The sequence below is a fragment of the Berghia stephanieae genome, chromosome 1 (genome assembly GCF_034508935.2).
Source record: "Berghia stephanieae isolate SIO BIC M18660-M18661 chromosome 1, UCSD_Bste_1.3, whole genome shotgun sequence".
NCBI lineage: Eukaryota > Metazoa > Mollusca > Gastropoda > Nudibranchia > Aeolidiidae > Berghia > Berghia stephanieae.
In genome coordinates, this window is record NC_088360.1 from 77,029,580 (window position 1) to 77,056,977 (window position 27,398).

The following is a 27,398-nucleotide window of genomic DNA, read 5'->3' on the forward strand; positions in this document are numbered from 1 at the left end:
AATGCCATCATTTAAGTGTTGATCATTTGTATAGTAAACTTTTGCATCATGTGCAGACATCCTATTGGATCAGATTAAATTAGATTAATATTTAAATTTGTACAACATGAGTTAATAATGTTCATCCTTTTGTTAAATAAGGGGGTCCCGTTAGCTCAATTGTAGATTACTCGCTTCACATGCAAAGAGACTGAGATTGATCCTACATGGAGTCATATTTTTCCAATCCCCCTTATTGTCCTAGCTGTGAGTGGGTCACTGGGTCTGTTAGATTTGGCGGAAGGTATTTTACGATTGACTAGCGTGCTATCCAAAGGGTAGCTAGCTATTGTTATTTCCATTTTACTCTGTAGAAACCGGGATTAAATTTCGGCTCCATGGGCCTAATGGCTCTGAAAGAGTTGTTTAATATTAATATTTCTAATATTAATCACTATTATTTCTTTTAAACTTAAATTGATTGCTAGTTTAGATATCAAATAGTTTTGTAAAATTTGAAACTTAAAAATATATTTTGTGAGCATTAACTGATTATAGTTTGGTATTGAATTTATTCTTTAAATTATTTTTAGCCTGTGGAAGCTTCTACAGACTGAACACTCTCAGCTGGCCAGCCTGTGCATTCCCATGATGCTTCATTGCATTACGCTGTCTACAGGTTCTCATATTTTATGGCATCTAGTGGAGACAGATTTTGGTCATGAAGACTGGAAGGCCCGATTTGCTGCAGGTTAGGTTCTCTTTTTTTCATTTCAAAAAGTAGTAAGGAGACTTACTTTGTATTAAAATGTTTCCAGTTTGTGTTTTCTAGAGCAGTTAAGTCCTGTTCCTCTCAGGGTTTTCCCATTTTTCTTAAAGGAACTTTTGGGGTTGGAGAGGATTGGGTCGGGGCAGGTTCTTGACATTGATATTATGTTAAAAATGGATTTTGAGATATCAGGTTTTTGTTATCTTTGATTATTCCTTTTTTATAATTTTGTAGGATAAAAAGGTAGCTGATGACTTTATTGTGCCAGTAAAGGCTAACCAAATTGAGTTGTCTATCATAAATCTGTCAAAATTATACCCAGTCCTCCAAAACAAGCATGATAAATTTTATTTCAGTTTGTTCTTTTAATTTTCAATACATTACAAAAGGAAAGCACATACACTCATACACTCCCTTCAGATAATAATCTGAGTGACAATATACTATGATATCAGTTTCTCCTTACAAGCATGTTAAAAAGCTTTAAAGATTTTTGAAACTGGTGATGTCAAACTTTAAACCTTAACCCTCAACTTATCTTTCATTATTATTTCTTCAAACCATGGACAACAATGATCTGTATTTCTTTTTCTATTTTAAATTTTGTAAATTTTCCAATGTTTTGTAAATACCTGAGTAAGATTTAACTCCTTATGTTTCTTACATTCAACACATCAATATACAAATAATTTTTCTATTTAAAACATCAAAAGAGTCTTTTAACGTGTATGAAAAAATTCTTTAATTTCACCACAAAGGCTTTAACGTCCCATGAATTCCTTGAGTCAAGTATATTGTATATTATTGGTAGAAGACATTTCTTTAAAGTAATAGGAAGTCCGTCTGAATTTCTAAAATGAAAAGGATGAAAATGGGATAATGTGATCAGAAAAGAAAATATATTGATTTGTATTCTGTACTTAGAAACTAAACTAAAACCACCTTCAATTTGGATTAAGTTATATATATATAGTAGAATATTTTTCTATTTAAGATATCTGAATTTATTACATCGTCTTTTTTTTTCAAGTCTGTGAAATACATTTCATTTCATTTTATTTTTTTCAAGCATACTTCTCATTTTGCTTTTTCTTTCATATCTGTGACATACATTTCCTTATACTTTTTCTTTCATATCTGTGACATACATTTCCTTATACTTTTTCTTTCATATCTGTGACATACATTTCCTTATACTTTTTCTTTCAGATCTGTGACATACATTTCTTTAGACTTTTTCTTTCAGATTTGCAACATACATTTCCTTATGTTTTATCTTTCATATCTGTGACATACTTTTCATTATGCTTTTTCTTTCGTATCTGCGACATACATTTCCTTATTCGTTTTTCTTTCATATCTGTGAAATACATATCTTTTTGACTTTTTCTTTTAAGCCTGCCATTCATACGTTGTTATCTTAATTAAAACTGTGGTTTGACATAAACGGGACAATTCAACATTGCTTTTCTGTCACTTGTCTTCAATCTTTTTTTTATGTTAGTAGCTCTTTTGATGATTTACCTTTTATGATATTATGTGGAATTTTAATTTCAAATGTTTAAACACTCCATGTAAAGGATTAGAAAGGCCAATCTCATAACTCTAAGATTCAATATGAATGACAGTTTTCGCAGATTTATGTGAACATGATGGTTAAGGATGTTCTTTTAATTATTTATGTTCACCATATTATCATTGGATTTCAAAATAAGCACTATCAATTGCAGATATATCTACATATCATATGTTTTTGTGTAATTTGATCCATCTCTAGTGGAAAAGGTGACAATGATGGCACGATGTTTGGAGCCTGAACTGATTCGTAACAACCAGCTCATTCAAACATCAATGGCTCATGCTTTCTGTCACTTGATTGGATCGGTTGAAGACATCAGCTCAGCTGTAGCTCAGAGAGCCATCATGTTCCTGGAAACTATTAGGCCCACTGCTCTCAAGGTATTTTATTTATTGTATATGTTTTCATGGTTTGCTTTGGTTGAATAATCATTTAATTGATCACTAATTTGATTCTAAAAATCATGAATATTTTAATAAATCAATCAATCAATCAATCAATCAAGTGCTAAGTCTGTTGGAGGCTTGGATAATGACATGAAAGCTTTGTGCCCTTAAAAGCAAAAACAAAATATTGGTGATCATATCTCAAATCCTCCAATCCTCTCCAATCTTCTACCATCAGCCCTCTCTGAAAAATCCACATATCTCATCCATCCATCTGGCAACCACTTATTGCCACTTTTTACATATGCCAATCTTTATTTTTATCTACTTCTCCCCGTTATGTTTTTATGTGAGCACTATTTTTTGTATTATTCTTACTGTAGATGTGACGAAGAAGTTCATCAATCTTACTCTCATCACCTTGATAATCATTGGCTGTGTAACAATCTATGAGGATACTTCCTCATTTCTTACGTTATCCGTGCGTGAAATATTTAGCTATATCCCGAAGAACCTTGTTGATGCTGTTAAAATTTTTTTAAATTTCACATTCTTATTGATACAGATATATTCATTTTCCCTTGCTTGCTTATTAAGACCGACATCTTAAGATGATCATTGCAATAAAAAGACAAAATGTAGATTTGTTTACCAAAACAAATGGCTGTGATTACATCATTCAGAGTAGTAAAATATGAAAGAGTTTTGACTTCAAGTGTAAATTGTACAGACGTCTGCTTTGAACTGATGATTGCTAGATAGATTGGACATCAAAGATGTTGTGTTTGTAACTTTTGCCAGGCATAGCTGCCAACTCCTGTTTCTTTCTCTGGATTTTTAAGATCCCGTTTTCCCCTAATTTTATTTCTGGATATATGGATAATCTGAGAGTCTTAAAATGTTGTTTATGGCATATCTCAATAGGATTTCGAGACAAATTTTGCAATTTCTCATTATTTTAATGATCAAAATTGATGAATGATTTTAAGTACTAATATTTTTATTTCTTATATGTAAAAATGAAATTCATTCCTCCATTTATTTGAAAATCCTGATTTTTTAAAGTCAAATCCTGTTTGATGGCATTATGGGTAGGCCTCGATTTATTGGAGAAAAAAAAAGTATTCATATTTTAAGATCAGTAACATATCCGAACCTTTAGTGCTTAACTATTTCTATTACTGATTTAACCTTGTAAAAATATTCCAATTTTAGTTTCTCTGCGCATGCTTGGAGTCCCAATTTGATTCAGTCATAGAAGATCGTTCCCTCATCCTGCACCGTTTGCAACTGTTGGAAACTACCCTTAAAGATGTTCGAATTCTTAGCTGGGACTTTTTCCAGAACAGATTTGACACACTATCCATTGAGGCACAAGTTGACATGGAGAGCAATGGAGATATCCCTTGTATGACAGGTGAATGTTGGCCTCTTGTTAACTTAAAACAGGAAATAATAAAATTCAGCTATTCTTTTAGAGCAAACATGATCAATCCTTTCAAAATTGTATCATGTTGGGGTTCACAGCGTACATAACGATAACAGTTTAGTTGAGACGGTATCCAGTTCCTGACACCTGCTGACCCGGTCACAGTGAGCGGTCACTGACCGAGAGGAATTTACCTAACAGGGATTGCCGTTTCACTCAATTTAACAATGTTTTGTTTTATTGTCTGTAAGACACCCATATTGAATGAGTTGAAATATCACTACTTGGTATAAAAGTTTATATTTTCTACTTTTACTGTGTGTTTTTTATTTTTCATAGTATTACTAGATTTCTCAATATAAGTTATCAATGAACGGTAACAAATTACACAAAAAATATAGTGGGTGCAACATTTCAAAAATTATAGGAAAAAAAACGTTGCAATGGATTTCTCTGAATTTTATGTATTATAAAGACAAGATGCAAATACTTCTACTCACAAAAAACGTATTTGTCCTCAAGAAAAATATATCCACTACGAGCATTCAAACTCATCAGTGTAGTTTGGGGCTGGTCTTTAACTGCATTGCGTTGATGACAAATCACATTTTATTCATATCATTGATAATGCCGGATGCTCTTTTTTCCAATTGTGCTGTTGTTTGGTGACAGCTCTCTGTGCCTTGTTCTCCAAGAAGTCTAAGTTCAAACTTATATCGAGTGATGTGTGGTATGCAGTGGTACTCAAGGAGGTGTGTTTTGGGATTATTTTGTTTGGAAAATATTTTCTGTATGTATCCGTGTAATGTTTTATTGCACTTTGAATTTATTGGACACGGCGTCTAATCTGCACTATAAATCTGACCGTTTAGTTTCCCGCTGTTCCGAGCGCCGACGTAACCTCACCCGACAGGAGAAGTATTTACATCTTCTCTTTATAATACATAAAATTCAGACAAATCCATAGCAACGTTTTTTTTTCTCTAATTTTTGAAATGTTGCACCCGCTATATTTTTTGTGTAATTTGTTACCGTTCATTGATAACTTATATTGAGAGGTCAACAGCGGTCAGCCGATATCAATTCCCAGAACGTAGATTTGACGTGCATTGGGTGATACCAATGGATGATTTCCGTACCAATTAACCTCACGATCTTCGTGACGATGCAATTCCACCCAAATGCAAAGAATTCTCGCAGACCTCCTCTTTCCATCGGTCCAATTTTTATTTCAATATCTCCAGTACTTATTCCACAAGCCGTGATTCAAATTCACATATTTTTCTATAACATTTAAATAAAATTACTTGTAATTACCTCAGGATTCTAAAAAAACGTTGCTATAAACTTTAAATTTTTTTTGGTGTGATTCACAAGGCACAAGTTTTACTACGAAATGAGGTAAGTTTCATTTACTCTTCAGTTTTCATTATTTTGTAATGATTATTTTTCCGCGGTAGGTCAGGTAATAATGATATTACCTCTTTAGCCTTGTTATTGAAACGTAATATTTCGCTGCGGTTTTATTGTTAATTGTATTTTTATTTTTTATTTTTTTCAATGATGAGTTAATTTGATTTTTAAATTGCATAATTTGAATTATCTTGCTAATGTTTAATTTTAAATGACATTGTGTGTTGGGCCTCAACTTAGCTCAACTGCTTGTTAGAATTTTCCTGCCCCCCCCCCCCCCCCCTTTCTTTCACCAAATTGGGTGAAGTATTTGGTTTTTCTTTTTCCAAATTTTATGTACGCTGTTATGTATGCATGGATATGAGAAGTAATACAGAGTGTTTTAAAACTCATTTTATTCATTAATTCGCTATATCATTGCTTACATCGCTCAGTCAATTTTGAATTTTCTCTTACAGCATGGACCACACAATTGCAAGTCATAACCAAGCAGTGAATTCATTATGTAGGACATGTCGTTGTAGGACATGTCGTGGTATGCTTTGTTTAACACAGAAATAGAAACGTGCCCGCAAGAAACCATTTAAATGTTTAAATTATTCTAATAACATTCTTTTAGTCTATGGGACTGACACGGCATTGGACAAGCAAGGAGCACACTCATAATTTATGTGTAAAAAGTACACATTATAAAGCACATTGAACACACCACTCATTAGCTTCTTTGTATTTTCTCATTGCCAAGACGCTAATAATAAATAAATCAACCTTTGAAACGGGTTGCACTTGCATGTTTGATATCGACAAGGTAGAATATAACAACAAACTCCAAAACGCAGGAGAGACTTTCAAATCTCATGCACGAGCCACTCACCCTCAGGGATGGTCTTATTGCCTCTGAATTGGACAGAATACCGCATTACACAACAGGCTTACCACAGCAGATCATTCATTGGCAACCACTGCCACAAATACTAACAAGAAAAAGTCTACACTTACAATTATCCAACAAACAAAGAACTGCACCCACGACCCACTCATCATTGACGACGCTTGCAGTATTGGATTAATTTTCGACAATATAAACAAGGCCTATAGTCATGTGCACAACTTTATTTCACACACAAAATCGATCAAAGCAGACACGATCCAATATATTCAAAGTGCAATAAAACATTACACGGATACATACAGAAAATATTTTCCAAACAAAATAATCCCAAAACAACACCTCCTTGAGTACCAGTGCATACCACACATCACTCAATATAAGTTTGGACTTAGACTTCTTGGAGAACAAGGCACAGAGACCTGTCACCAAACAACAGCAAAATTGGAAAAAAAAAGAGCATCCGGCATTATCAATGATATGAATAAAATGCGATTTGTCATCAACGCAATTCAGTTAAAGACCAGCCCCAAACTACACTGACGAGTTTGAATGCTCGTAGCGGATATATTTGTGTTGAGGAAAAATACGTTTTTTGTGAGGAGAAGTATTTACATCTTCTCTTTATAATACATAAAATTCAGACAAATCCATAGCAACGTTTTTTTTTTCTCTAATTTTTGAAATGTTGCACCCGCTATATTTTTTGTGTAATTTGTTACCTTTCATTGATAACTTATATTGAGAAATCTAGTAATACTATGAAAAAATAAAAAACACACAGTAAAAGTAGAAAATATAAACTTTTATACCAAGTAGTGATATTTCAACTCATTCAATATGGGTGTCTAACAGACAATAAAACAAAACATTGTTAAATTGAGTGAAACGGCAATCCCCGTTAGGTAAATTCCTCTCGGTGATTGACCGCTCACCGTGACCGGGTCAGCAGGTGTCAGGAACGGGATCCCGTCTCAACTAAACTGTTGTCGTTGTGTACGCTGTGTGGATTGTGTCTGCTTTGATCGATTTTGTGTGTGAAATAAAGTTGTGCACATGAGGCCTTGTTTATATTGTCGAAAATTAATCCAATACTGCAAGCGTCATCAATGATGAGTGGGTCGTGGGTGCAGTTCTTTGTTGGATAATTGTAAATGTGAATTGGGTGTAGACTTTTTCTTGTAAATATTTGTGGCAGTGGTTGCCAATGAATGACCTGCTGTGGTAAGCCTGTGGTGTAATGCGGTATTCTGTCCAATTCAGAGGCAATAGGACCATCCCTGAGGGTGAGTGGCTCGTGAATGAGATTTGAAAGTCTCTCCTGCGTTTTGGAGTTTGTTGTTATATTCTACTCTGTCGATATCAAACATGCAAGTGCACCCTTTTCAAGGTTGATTTATTTATTATTAGCGTCTTGGCAATGAGCAAATACAAAGAAGCTAATGAGTCGTGTGTTCAATGTGCTTTATAATGTGTACTTTTTACACATAAATTATGAGTGTGTTCCTTGCTTGTCCAATGCCGTGTCAGTCCCATAAACTAAAAGAATGTCATTAGAATAATTTGAACATTTAAATGGTTTCTTGCGGGCATGTTTCTATTTCTGTGCAAATCATACCACATGTCCTACATAATGAATTCAATGCTTGGTTATTATGACTTGCAGTTGTGTGGTCCATGCTGTAAGAGAAAATTCAAAATTGACTGAGCGATGTAAGCAATGATATAGTGAATTAATGAATAAGATGAGTTTTAAAACACTCAGTATTACTTCTCATATCCATGCATACATAACATCGTACATAAAATTTTGAACAATAAAAACCAAATACTTCACCCAATTTGGTGAAAGAAAGGGGGAGCAGGAAAATTCTAACATATTTTGAAATTGAATTTGGATCATTTACACGTAAGTCTAATGCTCAAGCAGTTGAGCTAAGTTTAGGCCCAACACACAATGTCATTTAGAATTAAACATTAGCAAGATAATTCAAATTATACAATTTAAAAATCAGATTAACTCATCATTGAAAAAATAGAAAAAAAATATAATTAACAATAAAACCGCAGCGAAATATTACGTTTCAAGAACAAGACTAAAGAAGTAATATCATTATTACCTGACCTACTGCGGAAAAATCATCGTTACAAAATAATGAAAACTGAAGACTAAATGAAACTTACCTCATTTCGTAGTAAAACTTGTGCCTTGTGAATCACACCAAAAAAATTTGAAATTTATAGGAACGTTTTTTTATAATCCTAAGGTTATTACAAGTAATTTTATTTAAATGTTATAGAAAAATATGTGAATTTGAATCATGGCTTGTGGAATAAGTACTGGAGGTATTGAAATAAAAGTTGGACCGATGGAAAGAGGAGGTCTGCGAGAATTCTTTGCATTTTGGGTGGAATTGCATCGTCACGAAGATCGTGAGGTTAATTGGTACGGAAATCATCCATTGGTATCACCCAATGCACGTCAAATCTATGTTCTGGGAATTGATCAGCTAGCCGCTGTTGACCCCCGTTACCTGTCGGGTGAGGTTACGTCGGCGCTCGGAACAGCGGGAAAGTAAACGGTCAGATTTATAGTGCAGTTTAGACGCCGTGGGTTATATCGATGCTTAAAGTTCAAATTTAAGCCTAATTTTAGGTGTAGAATTTGAGTAAAAATAAAAACCTTCATTTGGGAGTTAGTTTTGTTCTTAAAACTTTAAAAAATTAAATTTTTAGATTCTGATAATTTTGATATTAATCTCAGTTTTTTAAAATGACAAAACATTGTATCCCTTTCAGTCTGCATTAAAAGTTTAAAAAAAAATGATTTTCATGAAGCGGAATTTTGTTCTTTCAACACATTGAAAACACAAAGCTAGGGGAACAAACAGGTCTTTTTTTTACATTGTCATGTTGTCATTGAATTTTTGAAATTTTATTTTTTAGATCTTGCTAGCAGTGACAGACACAGTGACAATTTTATGAAGAAGCTGAATAGAGCCAAATTTGCTCTTGCTCGGACGGACAGTGTGAGATCAGTAAGCCAAAGCATCAAAGGGAAACCACCATATCGTAGAGCTGTCTCTGTTCCTCTACACCTCATCACAAAGGGAGTTAACCCTCCCAAATGTAAGCACTTATCATATAATGGTCCAATTAATTTTTTTTTGGAGACACTTCCTGAGTTATCCGCCCTTTGATTGATAACAAATGAAGGTAACAAATAGAAATAGTCATTTTAAGCTTAAAATAGTGATGTGAATGAACTTGTTTAGTTTGATTTTATGTTGTTACTTTCCGAATAACTGATGATTGCTCTATTAAAACTATTAACTTAAAAGAAGACAAAGACAAACAAAAAAGGATAGCACATAGATTGTCTGTACTCAGAAGACTATTATTTTGAAGAAAAAAAGAATTGTTGAATTTTAATTTAATAATTTTTACTTGTTGATTGATTAATTAATTTTTAATTTTGAGATGATGTGAATCATTGACAAAATTTCAATCCTTTTTAAATACGCATGATTAAAAAGTAAGCCGGGCGCTTGTTGAACATTCAGAGTGTGAGTACGAGTATCATGTGTCCTGTATGGATTGGTTGTTCAATTTATTTCAATCATTTTTTTTCTCTCAACTATTTTCTTTCTTCTAATTTTCATTTTTTTTGTCATGAGTAACTCCAATTTAAATTATTGAATGCGATTGGAGATGACTTTTTTTTTCTTGTATGTGAATGCAGTGTAAACATTCTTGTATTGATGGACAAAGAGAGTAATCTGGAGTATACATCTTGTTTTATCATCTCTTGTAAAATCAATTGGATAAATCTATTAAGAAAGTTCTGGAGGGCTGTTTGCACACAATGTGTATTTGTTCCTTTGGTTTTAAAAGGATAATGTCACATTCAGTTTTGTATTTCTGGCAAATGAGTTTTTTTTTGAAGTTTGTGATTTATATAATTCATGTGATGCAAGTTGGAATTGACTGACTACAACTTGAAAAGAATATTTATCAACACTGAAATTATGCCGGGAACACATGTGATGTCACCACTTTTGACCCAGAGAGGCAAAAAGTTGCTGTGTAAACAGTCCTATGAAGGATGGCATGCCCATTTTGATCTATTTATTATTACTCTGAACATGGGTGTGAAATAGTGTACATCCTTTTAAATTCATTGTTTCATTATTTCTATTGTGTTTTTATTTTTTTCAATTTTTAAATATTTTGCTTGCAGTTTTCAATTAAACACAATTTACTTTTCCTTTTTTGTTCCCTTTGGGGTTGGTTTTTCTTTTTTATACATTTACTATTGTATTCCTTGTTAAAAAAAATTGTGCTAGTCATTTGATTTGATTTGTTTATTTATCAATTTATTTAGTTGTTTGTGAATTGTGTATTTTACTTTTTTATGACGTTGTTCTTAAGAAGTATTGCTGTTCACTATCAAATCCAAATACTTAATATTTGCAACTTAAATTGCCAGGTTATCATTAATTTTTATTTTTAGTTATGACCCAGAATATTGAACTCAGTGTTTGAATATCAATTTTTGAGTATTTTTGATAATTCATTAACTATTGAATGTTATGAAAACAGTAGATTATTGACATAGTTTTTAGATAAAAACCTGATATAAAAAGACAAATTCAAATACTTCTGTATCTTTACAAAGGCCATGGTACAGATGGAGTACCAAAGAAATATATTTATTAATTAGGATTTTTACCTTTTTTAATTTATCAGTGTAAATTGGATTAATGCCTAGCACATGGTGATTGTCATTTACAATCCGTGAAGTTCATAAATTTGCAATAAACAAAGGAATGACAATTGCATGATAAACAAACAAGTAAGAACAAAACATCCCCAAACCCTATTCAGAACCATAAAAGTCTTTATCAAACCGATCAGTCTCTGCATTGCTGTGATGTGTCAGAACGCTTTAAATTCACAGAAACATTTTTTGTCTAATCTACCAATCCAATTAAAATGCACAAGGCCTGCCTGCCCATTTTGCAAATTTTCAATTGTGCAAGTTTTCTCAACATGAATAACATTCCTTCAAATGTTTCCAAGTTTAAATGATGATTTACATGATTCAACTAGCACCTTGCACAGAGGAAGACCTGTAATGTATTTTGCAGTTGAATATAAATATCAAGGAGAAGGCTCTAGTTCGCCATAGCATATGCGCATTTAAATGATAATTTTGCTCGCTAATTATGTGTCAGGGGATAATTTAAAAGCAAGGCAATGGGAAACATTTAAGATGATTTTTGCATGTGAAGGCACCTTTAATGATTCATGGATTATTATCTAAACACTGAACAACTTGTCACACATGTACAAAGAAGAGCGGAAGTGCTCTTCATATTCTTTTGGCAGCCAGCTTTTACAATTGGAAAGATTGAGCCAGAGCCCAAGGCGAACAGAGAGGTCGCTTGCTATGTCTTCTATCCCATATACCTGTTTTCCCTTGTCATATTGATCACTGTCTTTGTTCAGGATTGAGTTTACTCGTTTGTTTGGAGAGAGAGAGAGAGAGAGAGAGAGAGAGAGAGAGAGAGAGAGAGAGAGAGAGAGAGAGAGAGAGAGAGAGAGAGAGAGAGAGAGAGAGAGAGAGAGAGAAGTGAGAGAGAGTGAGAGAGAGAGAGAGAGAGAGAGAGAGAGAGAGAGAGAGAGAGAGGGGGGGGGGCAAATGTAAATCACCTTTTTTTTTTTTTTTTTTTTTTGAGAGATATTTTTTTCTGGTAAATATCTCTCTGTTATGTTCAATTACCGTATATATATCAAATTTGCTTGTGCCTGGATGGGACTTTTAGGTAGTGTCAAAACAGGCACTCGGTGAAGTGTTTTGTTTCCTCTTTGAACTAGTGCCCTTTGTCCTACTTTTTACTTCAGATCTACAAATTTCACCTATCATCTTCCTTTTTATCTGGCACTGAAATGACCTAATTATATCGTAAGCTCTATAAGACCTTAAAAACAAAACAATCAATGAGCTGCAGCTCTTGTTACTATTTCCCAGAATAACGTGTTAGACATAAAGTGTTTTCAAGACAAGTAAAATGTATAGTAATGGAATATGTGTACATTTTTATTTTCCCTGAACTGAAGGGCAGGGTTATTTGTATATAAATGTTTTATAAGCTTCACAAGCACTTCCATTTAAAAATAAAATCACTGCACATGGATTACTAATATAACCAAACTTGGATACAGCTTAATTTATGTCCTGTGTTGTGTCCTGTTAAGAGCCTATTGCAGGCGCTCATGAATCTTCCTTTAACTTTTTAATTGTCTTGTTTGTGTTTATCTTTCTTTTCCTAGGCACTTAAAGTATCACAAATGTGGTTGAATTTCTAAAAACAAAAACTATTATGACTGTTGCAAATATGTACGATAAATACATAATTAATATATAAAATAAATAAATAATTATAAATCATTATAAATAAATAGCCATTCAGAAGCTAATGGCCTATGGATGGAGCTATATTTGATAAATTTATGTAATGCGACCAGTAGTAATTGCTTTCATTCTACCCTTTGAAATTGAGTTGAGTATATCTCAAAGTAGTCTTTTGAATTCAGGACTATATATGACAATACAAGTAGATTGCTCTGAACATGCGTAATAACTGATGAATCACTTTTATCAACAAGGGACACAATCCAATAAAGCTTATGAATTTTTGAGTTTCTTTTTAAAATGTATAACACTTTATTAGAAATTGCTTTGTGGTTTGACCTCTTTGTAGTAATCTGACATTGCCTCGGGTAAGTTACAAAATGATGGGAATCTTTTTCCTTACAGTTACTATATTGTCAATAACAAGATTACTTCATTGATAGTCTATTTTGAGGATCTCTATCCTCTTTGATTTAGTTTTGGTAGAACACAGAAACTGTAGTATTCTTTCTCGATAACATTTCCAAGGTGTTCTTAAAAAAAAAAAATTATTCTAGATCTTGCTTTTAAAATGTTTTATATGAATTAACTGGATAAAATATGAGGTGAGGTACATGTCAAGTAGGATGTTTGGCATCGTCATATATCTGAATTAACACAATTGCAGTTGTTTAAGCTGTTCATGAGTCAAATACCACCGCACTGTACTCCTTCCTGTGATTATTTTCAGCCAAGCCCAAGCAGAGGTCATTACCTTGTATCCTAGACAAGCATTCTAGAGCTCTTCTCTATAAACGTCTTCAGTGTAAGCCTGATGTAGTGATGATGTACTGTGCGGTGGTTTATTTCATAATCTATTGTGTACAGTAATGGTGTGTGTGGGCGTGTGTGTGTGTATGATGACTTTGATGCACATTGAACCTAATCATCACACTTTCCAATCCTCATTCTTTATTGTCCAGTCTGCCTTCACTAAAGCCGTCTTTATCCTTCACTTATTTCATTGATATTTAAAGCACAGCACCAAGCTTAATTTTTAGTTACTTGTTCACTTTCTTGAATTAAACTTATGTAAATGGTTATTAAAATGTTATACTTCTGGGTGGGGTTCCTGACCTCCCATTGTGGGTAGGGAGGCACTTACTATGTCTTCTATCCCACTATATCTGTTATCCATCATGCTTTTTGTCTTTGTCTTGGAATGAGACTTCTTGGTTTTATCCTGACCCTGGCCGGATACCGTGGCTTGGAGGGAAACTCAAATGTATAGATAGAAATTTGGGAGATGATATTATTTTTCTTGTAAATCATCTCTCTGTTATTCACTGTATTATGATTTTTTACATATAGGTATGATTTGTACACATTTGAGTGTATTCCTCATAGTGGGGACCTCAGTTTCTATCTGGATGAGACGTTTAGGTGATCTCAAACTATGTACACTGATAGACTGTTCTTTGAATGTACATCTCTATTTGAACTAATTCCCCTCTTTCTTCCTTTTTCTTGGGTACTTTAAGTGAAATTCTAGAACTTTTTGCTATCCCATTATCTTCCTTTTTACTGGTGCTGATATGACCTGTGTTGCAAGTGCCGTAAAACCCTGAAAAACAAACAAAAAACAAAATGTTATACTTAAAATTCCTTTTTAATGTACAACTGCTTTTTATATAGTACCACAATCTAAGCTGGTTAAAGTGATATACTGAATTATTTACCAAACATGTTGCATTTTTATGTTTTAGATACTTCATTTAAAAGAATTTTCAAAATGTTAACGAAAGCATGATTATGATTGGAACTCATATTATTTATTTCATTTTGTTATTTAATTTTTGCTACTCGTCTGATGTGGCTACTATAGAGATGTGAGGTTTAATTATTATACCTTTATTTAAACCAATTCTTGATTGGTAAACTTTTTTTAAAATATTGGACCGTAGAAAATAATCAGTTTAACCTTAAAATCTTGCTGATTTTCAAAGTAGTTCTACACAACATTTAGAATTTTATTTTGACAGAAAAATAACAGTTGGCAAAGTTTTGGGTACCCTATTTTTTTCTTGATAATTTACAAATAGATACATCAGGAATTGCTTTGAAAAGTCTGATTTCTAATGGAAACAATAAAGAGTCCCATTGAAAAAAACAAAAACTAACTAAATGTTTAATCGAAGTAAGGTGCAAAAGTTTAAAAACTGTCAAGACACTAAATCTAAACAGGGCAAACGACAATCTATCACAGAGGTTCGTTCCTTGAAATTTCCTTGTTTTGATGTTTTTCTTTTATTAGAAATACTAGGTTAACTGTTCCAAACTTCAGATGGCCTTCTAGACTCCACAAAATTCATAATTTCATCTACAAAACTCATAAACTCACCCCTTAAATTCACAACACTTTAAAGCCTTCGAAGTCGAAGCAAAGTTGTTTATATAACTAGAGGTTATCTTCATCGATCAGAATTTATAAATTCTAGCCCCAGAACTCAACATGTTCAATGTTTCTTCTCAATCCACCTGAATTTTTTTTCTTTTTCTTTATTTTTTATATTTTTATGGTGCCTAATCTTACAAATTAAAGCTTTTATTAGATACATAGTTATGTAACAATAAGTCAATCAAAATTTCAGAGAGTACCTACTTGTTGTCCCCTTTGTCTTTTGATAGTTCTATTATCTTCCTTTTTATGCGCTGGAATGACCTCTTTAAACTAACAATAAACAAACACTAGTTCACAAATCTGGCAAGTTCCCTTGTCTTAGTTTTCCTGGGTCTTTATGTAATATATTCGCAGATAAATTCTAGAGCTATCGTTGACAATCCCATTCCTTTACCAATATGATAATATATGTCCCCCCCCCCCCTCCCCCCCAAGAAAATTTAAAAAAATGAAGAAAAACAAAATTAAACAAAGAAAGCAGCTTTGAAAAAAAAAGGAGCTACAATAGCTATATATACATGAGATTCCCATTGTAAAGTTTTATTATGTTATACAGGAAAAATTTGCAAACACATAATTGGAGAGATGACTCTATAGGATAGGTTTGATTCTGACCTAGCCCAAGTTTTGACTCATGGTGGTGCATGGAAGCTTAAAGCTTGTGTACCAGTTGCAGATGCATCTAGGAAAGAAATAAACAGCGATTATGTAGTTTTTGAGAATTAGCCAATGAAGCTCTCTTGACATTGCTTGATCAAGGGGGAAATTGAAACATATCTTTGATTCAATTTCAATAATTGATTAGAGTTGTGTTATTCTTTGGAATGAAACAATCAGTAATAATTGCTTCATCTCCATTGTATAGGATATTGGCATTGGCCAATCACAAAATACTGTGAGGAATCAGTCATGCACTATAATTTTCTGGCATGATGTGGGGCATTATTTGGGTTGTGTGTTAGACAATTAACTAATTGGATCACGAGGCTCACAAAATGTCTTGACTCCTAGTTGCTATATAACTTACTATGTAAGTATATTTACCTACAACTCTTGTGGCATTGGCAAGTTTGCAAAAACTTAAGTCATGGTTGCTGTCTATACTTGATTTTGTCATTAAATATTTTTTTATTTTTTGCTTGCTTTCAAAGTGCTGTTGTCTTTATTTTCTGTGACACTGTCTTATTATTGTCATTTAACGTAAGTGCAAGTGGCCACGAATGCATTATGTCCACAGGGTGTTGTGTATAATGTCTTTGAAAAATGACTATTTAGGCATCCATTTTCAAGTATGTGCTAAACTAATTATAAAATAGGAAAATTTCTCGATAAGGTTTTGAAGACTTAATTTTTATTGGTTTACTGAGAATTAGCTGTCCACAAATCTTTCCTGAGCTAGAAGACTAGAAGCAAGACACTAAACAGATGATAGCTTTCTTTTCTTAGCTATGCAAGATGAGTGAAAGGTATACAGTTTCGAATATAAACCTATTATTTGGGATTTTTTAAGCCTTAAAGATGAAGTCAGTCTGCTATAATAAGGGAAATAAATAAGACCAATGCTCGTATTATTTTAGTAGAAATATCACTAGATTAATAATACTTGTTTAATTAAGGTGTCTGGCGATGATATGACCTAAATGTGTTGCAAATGCCGTAAAACCCTTAAAAACAAAAACAAACAAATAAGGTGTAATTTCAACATATTTATATTTCTTATGCAGAAAAAAATGCTTTCAAGAGAAATGATTAACCTTTTATTTCTGGAGGATTCACGCTTGATCCAGAATATCAAAGTACATCCTGGCTTAGGGGATCACAATAATTTCTTAGAATATTATTTAGCTAATCCATCGAGGCACAAGAAACAAAAGGGACATTCCACTCATCAAGACTGACATAAATTCTTTTGCTCCTTCCTTTCTAATCAAGGGGTCCCATTAGCTCAGTTGGTAGAGCACTTGCTTTACACGCAAGGGGACTGAGATCAAACCCAGGTTCAAATTAGCAAAATCATGCCCTGGTGAATCCAATCAAACAACACAGACAGGCCCATTCAACATACCTTAGTAATATGATCAATAATGATAACAACAATTATGATCTTGCATCAGGAGCAGAAAAACAGAACATAGGTGTTGTCACTTTGAAAAATGGAACACAGTAGGGTATATCAACTCAAGACCCAGAGAAAAAAAAGCCATCAAATTGCTCCTGTGTTTTCAGATGAATCTCACAGAAGAGACGACAAAACAAATGGATAAACTTGTGGTTTCTGAGGAAAAAGTTCTAAAACTGAATCAGAATCTCAATGAGTATAAAGCCTCTGGCCTGAACAGGATCTCTGCCAAGAAATATTGTACAAGAATTAGCCCCTGTCTACATTTTCCTTTTCCATACATTTTTAGACCAGGGATAAATTCCAAAAGAATGGAAATATGAAAAAAAATATAGCAGCAAAGGGAGATGGAGATAGAGCTTAAAATTAAGATTTAGCGAAGACGTGGGTAGAAAATTTATCTATTTTATGCCTTCAAAATAAACTATTCCAAATAGCCATGATGACATAATTATTATACATCGGGGGAATGGCAATGGGTGACAGGTTTGTATATTCTAGAGCCACTACATTTGGAGGGTGATTTAAATTGATGGTTTTAGTTTAAAATTCAGAAATCTGTTGAGGAATCGAGTACAATATGCTGTTGACATGATACACTTTGTCAGAGGAAGCAAACAAAAGGGTGCCTGCTTTTTCTTTTTTATTATTTTTTTTCCCCATTATATTTTGTCTATTGTTTTAAGTTATGTTGTTTTTTTGTTACTTTTCCCGACAATTGAATTATTTATTCTTCTTTTCCTCGTCTTCCTCTTCCTTTTCTTTTTCCTCTTCACCTCCTCTTTTGCTCTATTCTTTCCCTCCATCCTCCCCTTCTGATTCTGGCAGCCATCACCATCATACTGATGATTACTGCTGCATTGAGGTCTAGATTTTCATGAAAAGTAAGTCTTCTTTGGGGGCAGATGGTACTTCCTTTGGCTAAAAGTTCATTCCCACTGGTTCCTTGAAAGAAATTTATTTCATCATCCTTTGCCTTTGATGTTGGCATGTTGGTTTTGTAGTGATTGTTTTGTACCAGCACCTTTGTCGCTGGTTTAAAGGTTGGGTTGCTCTACATTGAGATTTATAAAGGGTTATGAGTCTTTCCGAAAGTGCTAATAGTAATCGCATCTTTTCCTGGTACATGACTACTGTATTGCTTGTTTGTCCAAGGGATGCTCATGATTGAATTGAAATAAATATATAAATGATAGTCTTTGGCATTGAGATCCGACTCTATTAATGGCTGCACTAAGGTTTTTTATAGGACAATCATGAAATTTCAAAATTCTCTTTCTTGTCATTAAAGCATTAAATACCTAGCATGAGAGCGTAGGAACAATATTAATATTACTTTTATTCATTTAGTCTTCTTCTTTAACATGAATCAAAACTGTTGATTATGGATATAATAAAGGTAACACCCCAATCCTGTTGCAGCAAAAATTTTAAAAAGATAAACGTAAAACTTGTTTGGTAGGGGATGCTGTTAGGTAGGTACCAATTAACCTAAATGTGTAGCAAGTGCCTTAACCTTAAACAAACAAACAACAACAACAACAACAACAACAAAAAAGAAGAAATAAAACAATTAACATACTATTATTATCTCTTTCAATGCACGGTGTTTTTAAGTTTATTTATTTATTTATTTTTTTTTTTTTATCTTAGTGTGTCAGAAATTTATCTCTCCTTTTTACTGTCTTAATTAATTACTTCGGTATTTATGAAAATGAAACTTAGTTTTACATACACAGCTTCATAGTTGTGTTTGTATATTTAGTCTATTTTATTCACTATAATAATTGTAAAAATAATCAATAAATGGATATATTTATGACGCAACTTGATATTTTGAATTTGATCATGGAAACTGCTTTTTTTTCCTCATTGTATTTAGAAAGACAGAGCAAATCACAAACGAGAAATGCTTTTTAACTTAGGTTTATTTTAAATTTACTTTTAATTAATTTTTAATATTGTTCTAATGAGAAAATAAGATTTGGAAATATATCACTGAGAATAAAAAGATCCTCTTTGATATTCATTTGAAAAAGCATTTATTTCCAGAAAATTCACTACCGTAACTGATATTGTCTCAATGTAAGACACTTAAGTCAGAAAGGAGTAGTTACTTATTAAGTCAGGCCTTTTGTCCTTGAGCAGATGCATCAACGACGCTCCTTCATCCGACAGGATCCTGGGCTGCCCTCTTCACTTTCTTCCATAATGTCCCATTCTCCTTCAGTTCAGCAATGGTAGTAGTGTTGGACAGAGTGTATATACCAGTTTTTACCCTTTTGACCTTGCTACCGCTTGGAGAATTCATTTTGTTATCAGATTGATATGACAAACCCAACTGCCCTGTTACTGCTGCAGAAGATCTCCACAACTAAATGAGATATGTTTATTTGATAAAGAAGATATTGATTAAAGATGGTCAAGTATTCTGATTCAAATAGTGAAACTATTATGATAAAAAAAGATTTGGTTAAATATTTTATAAGATAGAATTTCATCAATCTCTGTATTGTGTCAACTTCATTATAATTATATAGTATCAATATGGATGACATTGAAATTAAGCAGACTTGCTTGCATGCCGTTTCATACTTAATAAGCGATTTTTTTGGGATTCTTTTTTTCTGTATCCACTGATTTTTTGTTTTTTGTTTTTTGTTTCGTTTAAAAATGTTTTTTTTTTTTTTTTTTTTTTGGTCTTTACAGTACAAATTATACTGTTATGATAGTTATGATTATGAATTATATATATATATATATATATATATATATTAGAACCTTCATATATATTTTAGTTCAATCAACTTCTATTCGTCTTTGAGTGCCTTCTCATTTACTTGAAAGAAATATTATTGAAGTGGACTCCAAGTTCTTGCACATCTGTATAGCTACATTTTGTCAAATTTGTATTTTTTTCTCTTTTAAAGTAGCAATATTTAATCACAATAATCTTAGTAGGGTTTTATGTCTGCTTTCATAGTTTTGAATTCCAGCTTCTACAGATTTGTACATTTTCAATCACTCAACAGTCATTTGAAATAGATGAATATTTTATGTGATTTAATACATTTTAAAATCTAGTTTGGGCTATGGTGAGAACTCGACTTACATTATTCCTTGTTTAAACAAACAAACAAAAAAGTTCTGTAATTCCTACATATCTCACTTTTCTCATTTTAACTTGGTATCCTCTTTATGCATCATTTTAATGTCGAAGCCATAGGCCTTTCTAATAGATATTTATAAATCATTTCATTTGACTTTCATGCTTTACACTTAGCTATTTATACCAAAACTGATATTCGCATAAGACAATATATTACAGAGTTTCTCAAAACATCTGTCTCATGATTGTTTACTCTATGTTGACAGTAGACAAAGACAAGGCGTATCCCAGACAATGGTCAGCCCCTCAGTTCAGTTTACCTAGGAGGACTCCATCAAAGATACACTTAGGAAATCTTGGCACTGCTATGTTCCCTGGTAAACTATTATTAATTGGAAGTAATTAGTGAGCACCCTTTAATTCGACTGAAGTATTCAAAGTATTAATTTCTGTTCCCTATAAATATGATTTTATTTTTCATTTTTCACCTCACTCTCCATGTTGACAGAGAAATGACAGAACATAAAGTTAGATTTATCGAACTCTTACGAAAAGTTTGAACTTGGATAACACAAATACATGCTACACTATTTGAGCAAAAAGTGGATCCGGGAAAAGGTTTACCCTCACTTTTAACATTTTTGTCTAAGAGAAACTTATTATTTTAGTCATTTAAAAAACAACAATCTCGTCTGTCTCCGTAAATTATCTTTCCATGAGGCTGTGTAGATATTGTGGGACAAAATTTTCGGTTTAATATGACATCGAGATGGACAGAGAGAGCACTCTTGTACTCAAAGGGTGATAGAAAATCCTGGAAATCACAGCATTGGGTATGACCATGGTTGTCTTGTTGATTTGTTTTCCCCTTGTAAATCATCTCTCTGTCAGATGTCTATTATGTTTGTGATTATCTATATTAACCCTCTCGTGTTCAGAATCTTTTTGGGGGAGTAGATAATGAGTTCCCTATATGGCCATGTCAATGGTCAATCATGTAGACATCCTTTGATGATATAAGCCTACTCTTTGATATCTGTAGTCGCCTTTTCGTTTTCTACGGTCACTCATGGCTAAACTCCGCCCAGAAACGATTTCATAGGTCCGTCCATCACCAAATTTCAAACTTTTGTTCTCGTGAGTTCATAAGTTTTTTGACCGAAGAACGATTGGCTACTGAGCATCTTGACCCTTCAACGATTGGTCGTTCTGGCAGCTCACGTGTCAACAGCCGTCAACAATGAATTGAATCATCGTCGATGCAGTGGAAGACGGCCATGGAATAGTTGCGTCACATCGCCACGTTGTTGAATAGATTATCCAGGCATGGTCGATAGGTAAAAAAGCCTAATTATGTTCTAGTTACATTTGAAACAAACAAAGTATATCACTGATCTCGTCTCTTTGAGATATAAAGAATGATATAAAAATCAAGAAAATCGGCCGATAAATAAAAAGTTGCTAAAAAAAAGCTAAAATAAACAAAAGCAATTTTTAAAATCAAATTTATTCGTAAAACAGTTGGTTTTCAACCGATTTTTATGAAACAAAGACCAATGTACTTCTTTTTTCAAGCTGATTTCAGCAATGTGACTTTCAAATTCCTCAGAATTATATTTTTTACTTTTAGATTTTAGCTTTTAGGCCTACTCCATAAGGTGTTATATTCCTTGCATAACAGTAGCGTAATACATCGACGGGGAGAAGCGTCTTTGTTTCGGTCAGCTGGATAGATAGCCTGTGATTGGTCGAAGACTTTGAGATGCTTGATTCACAATTCTACACGAACGGACCCCGGCGGTCTATCAAAGAGGTGTAACAAATTTATTTACCGACTATTTTTCTTGGTGCTAAAATTACAAAGTAATAATTTCGCATCAGAAAAAATAACTCTGAAGTTCCTATCTCTTTATTACAATAAAATTGATACCTCGAATGACAAAATCGACCCACAAATAAGGGAGTTATAAATTATTCATAGTATTTTTAAAAGTTTACAATAATGGTCTTCAAAGTCATTTTTCATCACCAAAGTCGTAATTTTTTCCAGATTTTTACCAAACAAAGTGCAATGTCAATGATTTTCACCCGCAAATAAAATAGGATTTAAATCGCAATTTCTGAAACGTATTTTCTTTTCTGTCGGCAAATTTATAAAAATCAAAGCTGAAAACACCCTGCGACAGTGACAGGGCCTGTCATTTCCTTCACAACGATTGGATTTTACTTACTGAGGCCAGTCTTGACTACCCCGCCCATGAATATTATGCCGTTGTCGGTTTTTGTCGGGTTGAATCTTAAAGAGTTAATGTATAAGATTTGTAAGTTGTAAATGATAATAGAAGATATCATTTTCAGCAAATACCCAGGAGGGGCAATGATTTTGTCTCTGTTTGGCACAGAGGTCCATTTCTTCTATCATTTACACTTATAGTCCCTCTTATTCAAAATCATCTTAAATGAATCATGTGTGTTGCTAGTATTGTTAAACTTCTGGATAAACCACTTTCCCCCCGTCTTACTTTTTCTTTGGTGCTTGCATATTCAGATCTTCAATGATTAATCATCGCAACACCTTTCTTTTCACCAGTCGTGAAATGATTTAAAAGTGTTGCTATCACTGTAAAATCCTAATTTTTAAAACGAAAATTAGAAAAGAAAGATTAACAGACAAAAAATGAATAAAACAAATTTAATATTTAAAAATTACAAATGAAGTTACGGAAGTTCAAATCCTATGAAAATACAATTTTAAATAAATTTTCATTACAACTCTTTTCAAAGATACTCTCCCACAATGGTTTCCTTGTTTTTGAAGGGCTTAGGCATTTGAGAAAAACCTACATCTGAACATAGCAGGGGAAAGGGGGAAACCATCGGAACGATTATATCGGGAACTGGTTTTACATTAGAGAGAGAAATAGAGAATTGTATTATATTAGGAATCCATTATTATGATTTTCAATTGACATTTTATGTTCCAATAAGGAGGCACCCTAAGAGAATTCACTGATGATGAGAGCAACTTTGCAGCTCTACTCCAAAAAGCTATTGACTTTGAAGGAATGGACAGAGATACAGTATACCAACTGGTTTCCCTCCTTATGACGGTACGTCAGAGATAAATGTCCTCTATGTGTTGATTCTTTGAAAATGGAGTGAGAGTTGGTTTAATGAAATGATCAAGTGATTTACACTGCACTCATGCTTTTAGCATTTATGACTGCAGTGCACTCTGGATACGTTGACATTGATTAAGTCGATTTTTACCCAAGCCGATTTTTTATTCTTGGTCCCCTTCTTCCTATATAACATTAGTAAATATTTTGCCGACACACACACATAATTCTGACTGATCATTTTCCTCCCCATGCTTTCTCTGTTTCAGGTTGATTGTCAACCGGAAAAAAACACTGCGAAATAAATATTTTTCTTCGAAATATATATTTTTCTTCAAAAGCTCTCAGGGGAAGTATTCTTTCCTCACGACCATGATTGTTTTAATTTTTCTCTTTTTCCTCCTTCCCACATGACCGCACCACCACCTCCTCCTCCTACTCCTCCTCCTCTATTCTTCTTCTTCTTCCTTCATCTTCTTCTTCTTTCTTCTTCTTCTTCTTCTTCTTCTTCTTCTTCTTCTTCTTCTTCTTCTTGTTCTTCTTCTTCTTCTTCTTCTTCTTCTTCTTCTTCTTCTTCTTCTTCTATAAGAATTAATCCAAGTAAATGAAAGAATCAGCTTAAAAATTTAACACAAACAGGAGCGAAGATAAAGCAGCTTTTCATGTGCAGCACTAGATAAACATCCTTCAAAATGGTAGGAATTGTTCTCTTCCTTTCATTTTACAACTAACTCAGACCTGGGACTTGAAATGTGTGTACTCTCTCAAATAATTGGGATTTTTTTTCGGTACCATAAAATATGGACCTGCTTATTATATTATAAATGAGTTGGGAAAGTGACATGATTTGACGAGTCCATTGACATGTCATATGTGAGTTGTGTTTATTAATTAATCCATATTTTTGTTCTGTAGGTCTATTTTCGCGTGTTCAAAAAGTTCTGACAATTTTTTCACCAACCATTTACAGGCTTGTGTTTATGATTGTGTTTTTCTCCCTTTTATTATTTTCTGTATGAAAGTTAATTTAAACTCACGCTTTTATATTGCTTGCTATTTTACTGAAACCTTATTTTTTTCTTCAGTTTATGGTCCATTGCAATGATCACCAAGAGAGTGAAGAACGAGCTGAAAAGATTGAGAGTAAAGCCCAGGTAAAGATATTTTCCATTACCTTTTAAATAACACTTTTATTTTTGTTGATTATGCAAAGTAATTTTAATTGCAGTAACAATAGTAACTTTGATAATGCTACATAGATTGTGAATTCACTTCTAAAGTCCCATTGTAAAATCTAGTACTTTTACTTTAAAGAAAAAAAAACAACCCAAAAGACAAATAGTATGTTTTACCTTTGGTTTATTACCAGATTATCTTAGAATCTTCTGGGTTTTTTTTCTGCTACACACCTTTGGTCAAAATATGAGGTTAAAACAGGTTCACAATGTTGTATATTTGAATGATCTCATTTGATTAAATTTCAGAGTTGCTTCTAGGTTTTACCTGTGGACTTTAGACTTAATCTTTGGATAGCAGTAGCCTTAACTCTCTCGTGTTCACATGAATGGGCAATGAAACAAATTTGTTTGATTTTCATTCATATTGAACATAATAGAGTTAATACCATTACTAATAATACACTAGACTTTGACAATATTAGAATAACATATGTAACCTGCTACCTCAAATTGATATGATGTTGGGAAAAGATTTTGACAACGCTGAAAATTTAATTTATATATTTATATCCTTTGTCTGACTGGCTTATTAAAAAAAATTATTTGGCTGTAAAGTGTATTTCACTCCTCAGGTTGATGGTTTATTTCTGCATTGGGGCGTTTTTAGACCAGCAGATTTTTCTTCTTTTCTTTACTTGAAAGAATTATAACAGACACCTGTGCCTTTTATCGATTATTGTTTCAAATATTTTGCTAGTAACAACAAATGGTATCTATTCTCAAATATGTACAGAAAGGGTTTTATAATATACTTACACTATTAGAAGAAAACAGCCATATTGTGTAATTATTACTAAGACCCATATTAAAATTTTTAAAAATTGCTTCTCATTTCCGTTTCAATGAAATGCTCAATCAATTCCCAAAGCACTTCAAAAAAGGTTGCACTAATACTTCATTCGTAGTTAAAAGACAAGAAATGTCTTTGAGCAATCAGCTTGATGCTTACAAAACAGTGTTTTAAAAAAATACGCTTTGCTTTGCTTTGCCAGTAATTAATAATAGAGTGTAAATAAATGTATGATTGACTGACATTCCCTTTAATGCTTCTCACAAATATCCAGCTCAGTATCTCCATTGACAGATATTGAGAGATATCCTAAAGTGAAAACTGTTGTTGTAGATAATTTAATTAATTTTGCTTATTGCAGGATTATTGGTCCAAGAACTATGATGACTTTGTGACAATCAAAAGAGTAATATTGAAATGCTTTTAACCAGACTTGAATTTACTAATCTTCCTGATTGATCAAATTTAAGTTATGAAACTATTGATTGTCCAAACTTATGTTATTTTTTCAACCTAAACTGCAACATTCTAAAGATCTATGAGCATCTTAATAAGGGCATGTCTTTTGTGGCCTCTTGGTATGTTTCATTTTGCAACAAAATCAAATCATTTTTGTGAGGTCAGTGACTGGATGGGTGACAATGATTACAAATCTCAAGACCTGTCATAGACCTGTCATTGTGTTACTTCACTCGTCCTTGATGTACATCAAGGTTGAGTGATATATATATATATATATATATATATATATATATATATAATATATATATATATATATATATATACTAGTAAGAAGCCCGCAATTTCGCGGGGAAAGAACTATTTGCATTCAATATTGTACCCACCATCATTTAATGAGGGCAGATTGGTAAACCACGTTGTCTGTGTAACTTGGTACATCCTCTGTTGATTTTTCTGTGCGGCCCAACATTAAGTGTAAGCCACTATAGCCTCTGACCCGTGACACAGCAACATACAGTTGTCCGTGTGTGAAAACAGGTTGTGGTAAGAAAATCAACTGCTAAAATAAACCTGAAGTAGCAGACGTGAGCAGAGTTGAAAGACGGTCGTGGGATCGAGAACTTACCTTACATTACAGTACTCTGGTGATCATGTTTGGTGGCATTTTTATGCACCTCCGTTGAAGGTGTACAGAAACGCACCGTTTTTATGCACCTCCACTGGAGGTGTACAAAAATGCACCATTTTTATGCACCTCCGTTGGCAGTGCTGGTTGATTTATGAAAATGTTGCTGCTTGAAGCTCGAAGGAAAAAATAACGATACATGTTGAATTGTAAGCCTCAATTTAATATACGAAGACATACTGTGGGCGTTTCTAATTTCCCCTTTATCAACAAAGCACGACGAATAAGACACTAAGGACGAATGAGAGATGTGTAGTGTGAATAGCGTAGATAAGGTAAATAGACATAAACAATGATGGGACAGGAAGTTTTTGAAAAACAACAACAACAAAAGAAGAAGAAAAAACCCCAATAAAATGACAAAGACGCGGTAAACGAATAAACTGATGATAATGATAAAATATTATAAAATGATAACAATCGACGTTTACATATATATGCACGACGATAGCACATTGAATGGTACCGATGTTGTTTTTAAAAAAATATAATAATAATGATAATAATAAATAATAATAATAATAATAATAATAACAATAATGATAATATTAATAATAATAATAATAATAATATA

At 33.0% G+C, this 27,398-nt stretch overlaps 1 protein-coding gene across 9 annotated transcripts in view; it reads left to right on the forward strand.

The window, feature by feature from the left end:
- LOC144957648 (protein unc-79 homolog) overlaps positions 1-27,398 on the forward strand; it is a 112,676-nt gene that overhangs the window by 25,915 nt on the left and 59,363 nt on the right. For 4 of the 9 annotated variants that reach the window (XM_078889028.1, XM_078889037.1, XM_078889022.1 and 1 more), the window contains exons 23-29: positions 573-730; positions 2,526-2,707; positions 3,929-4,130; positions 9,391-9,573; positions 20,797-20,907; positions 23,519-23,640; positions 24,735-24,803. In XM_078889028.1, the coding sequence (XP_078745154.1) occupies positions 573-730; positions 2,526-2,707; positions 3,929-4,130; positions 9,391-9,573; positions 20,797-20,907; positions 23,519-23,640; positions 24,735-24,803 (1,027 nt within the window). Of the gene's footprint in view, positions 1-572; positions 731-2,525; positions 2,708-3,928; positions 4,131-9,390; positions 9,574-13,592; positions 13,668-20,796; positions 20,908-23,518; positions 23,641-24,734; positions 24,804-26,038; positions 26,084-27,398 lie in introns of all 9 variants that reach the window. The other 5 variants (XM_078888999.1, XM_078888994.1, XM_078889004.1 and 2 more) reach the window with 3 other exon arrangements.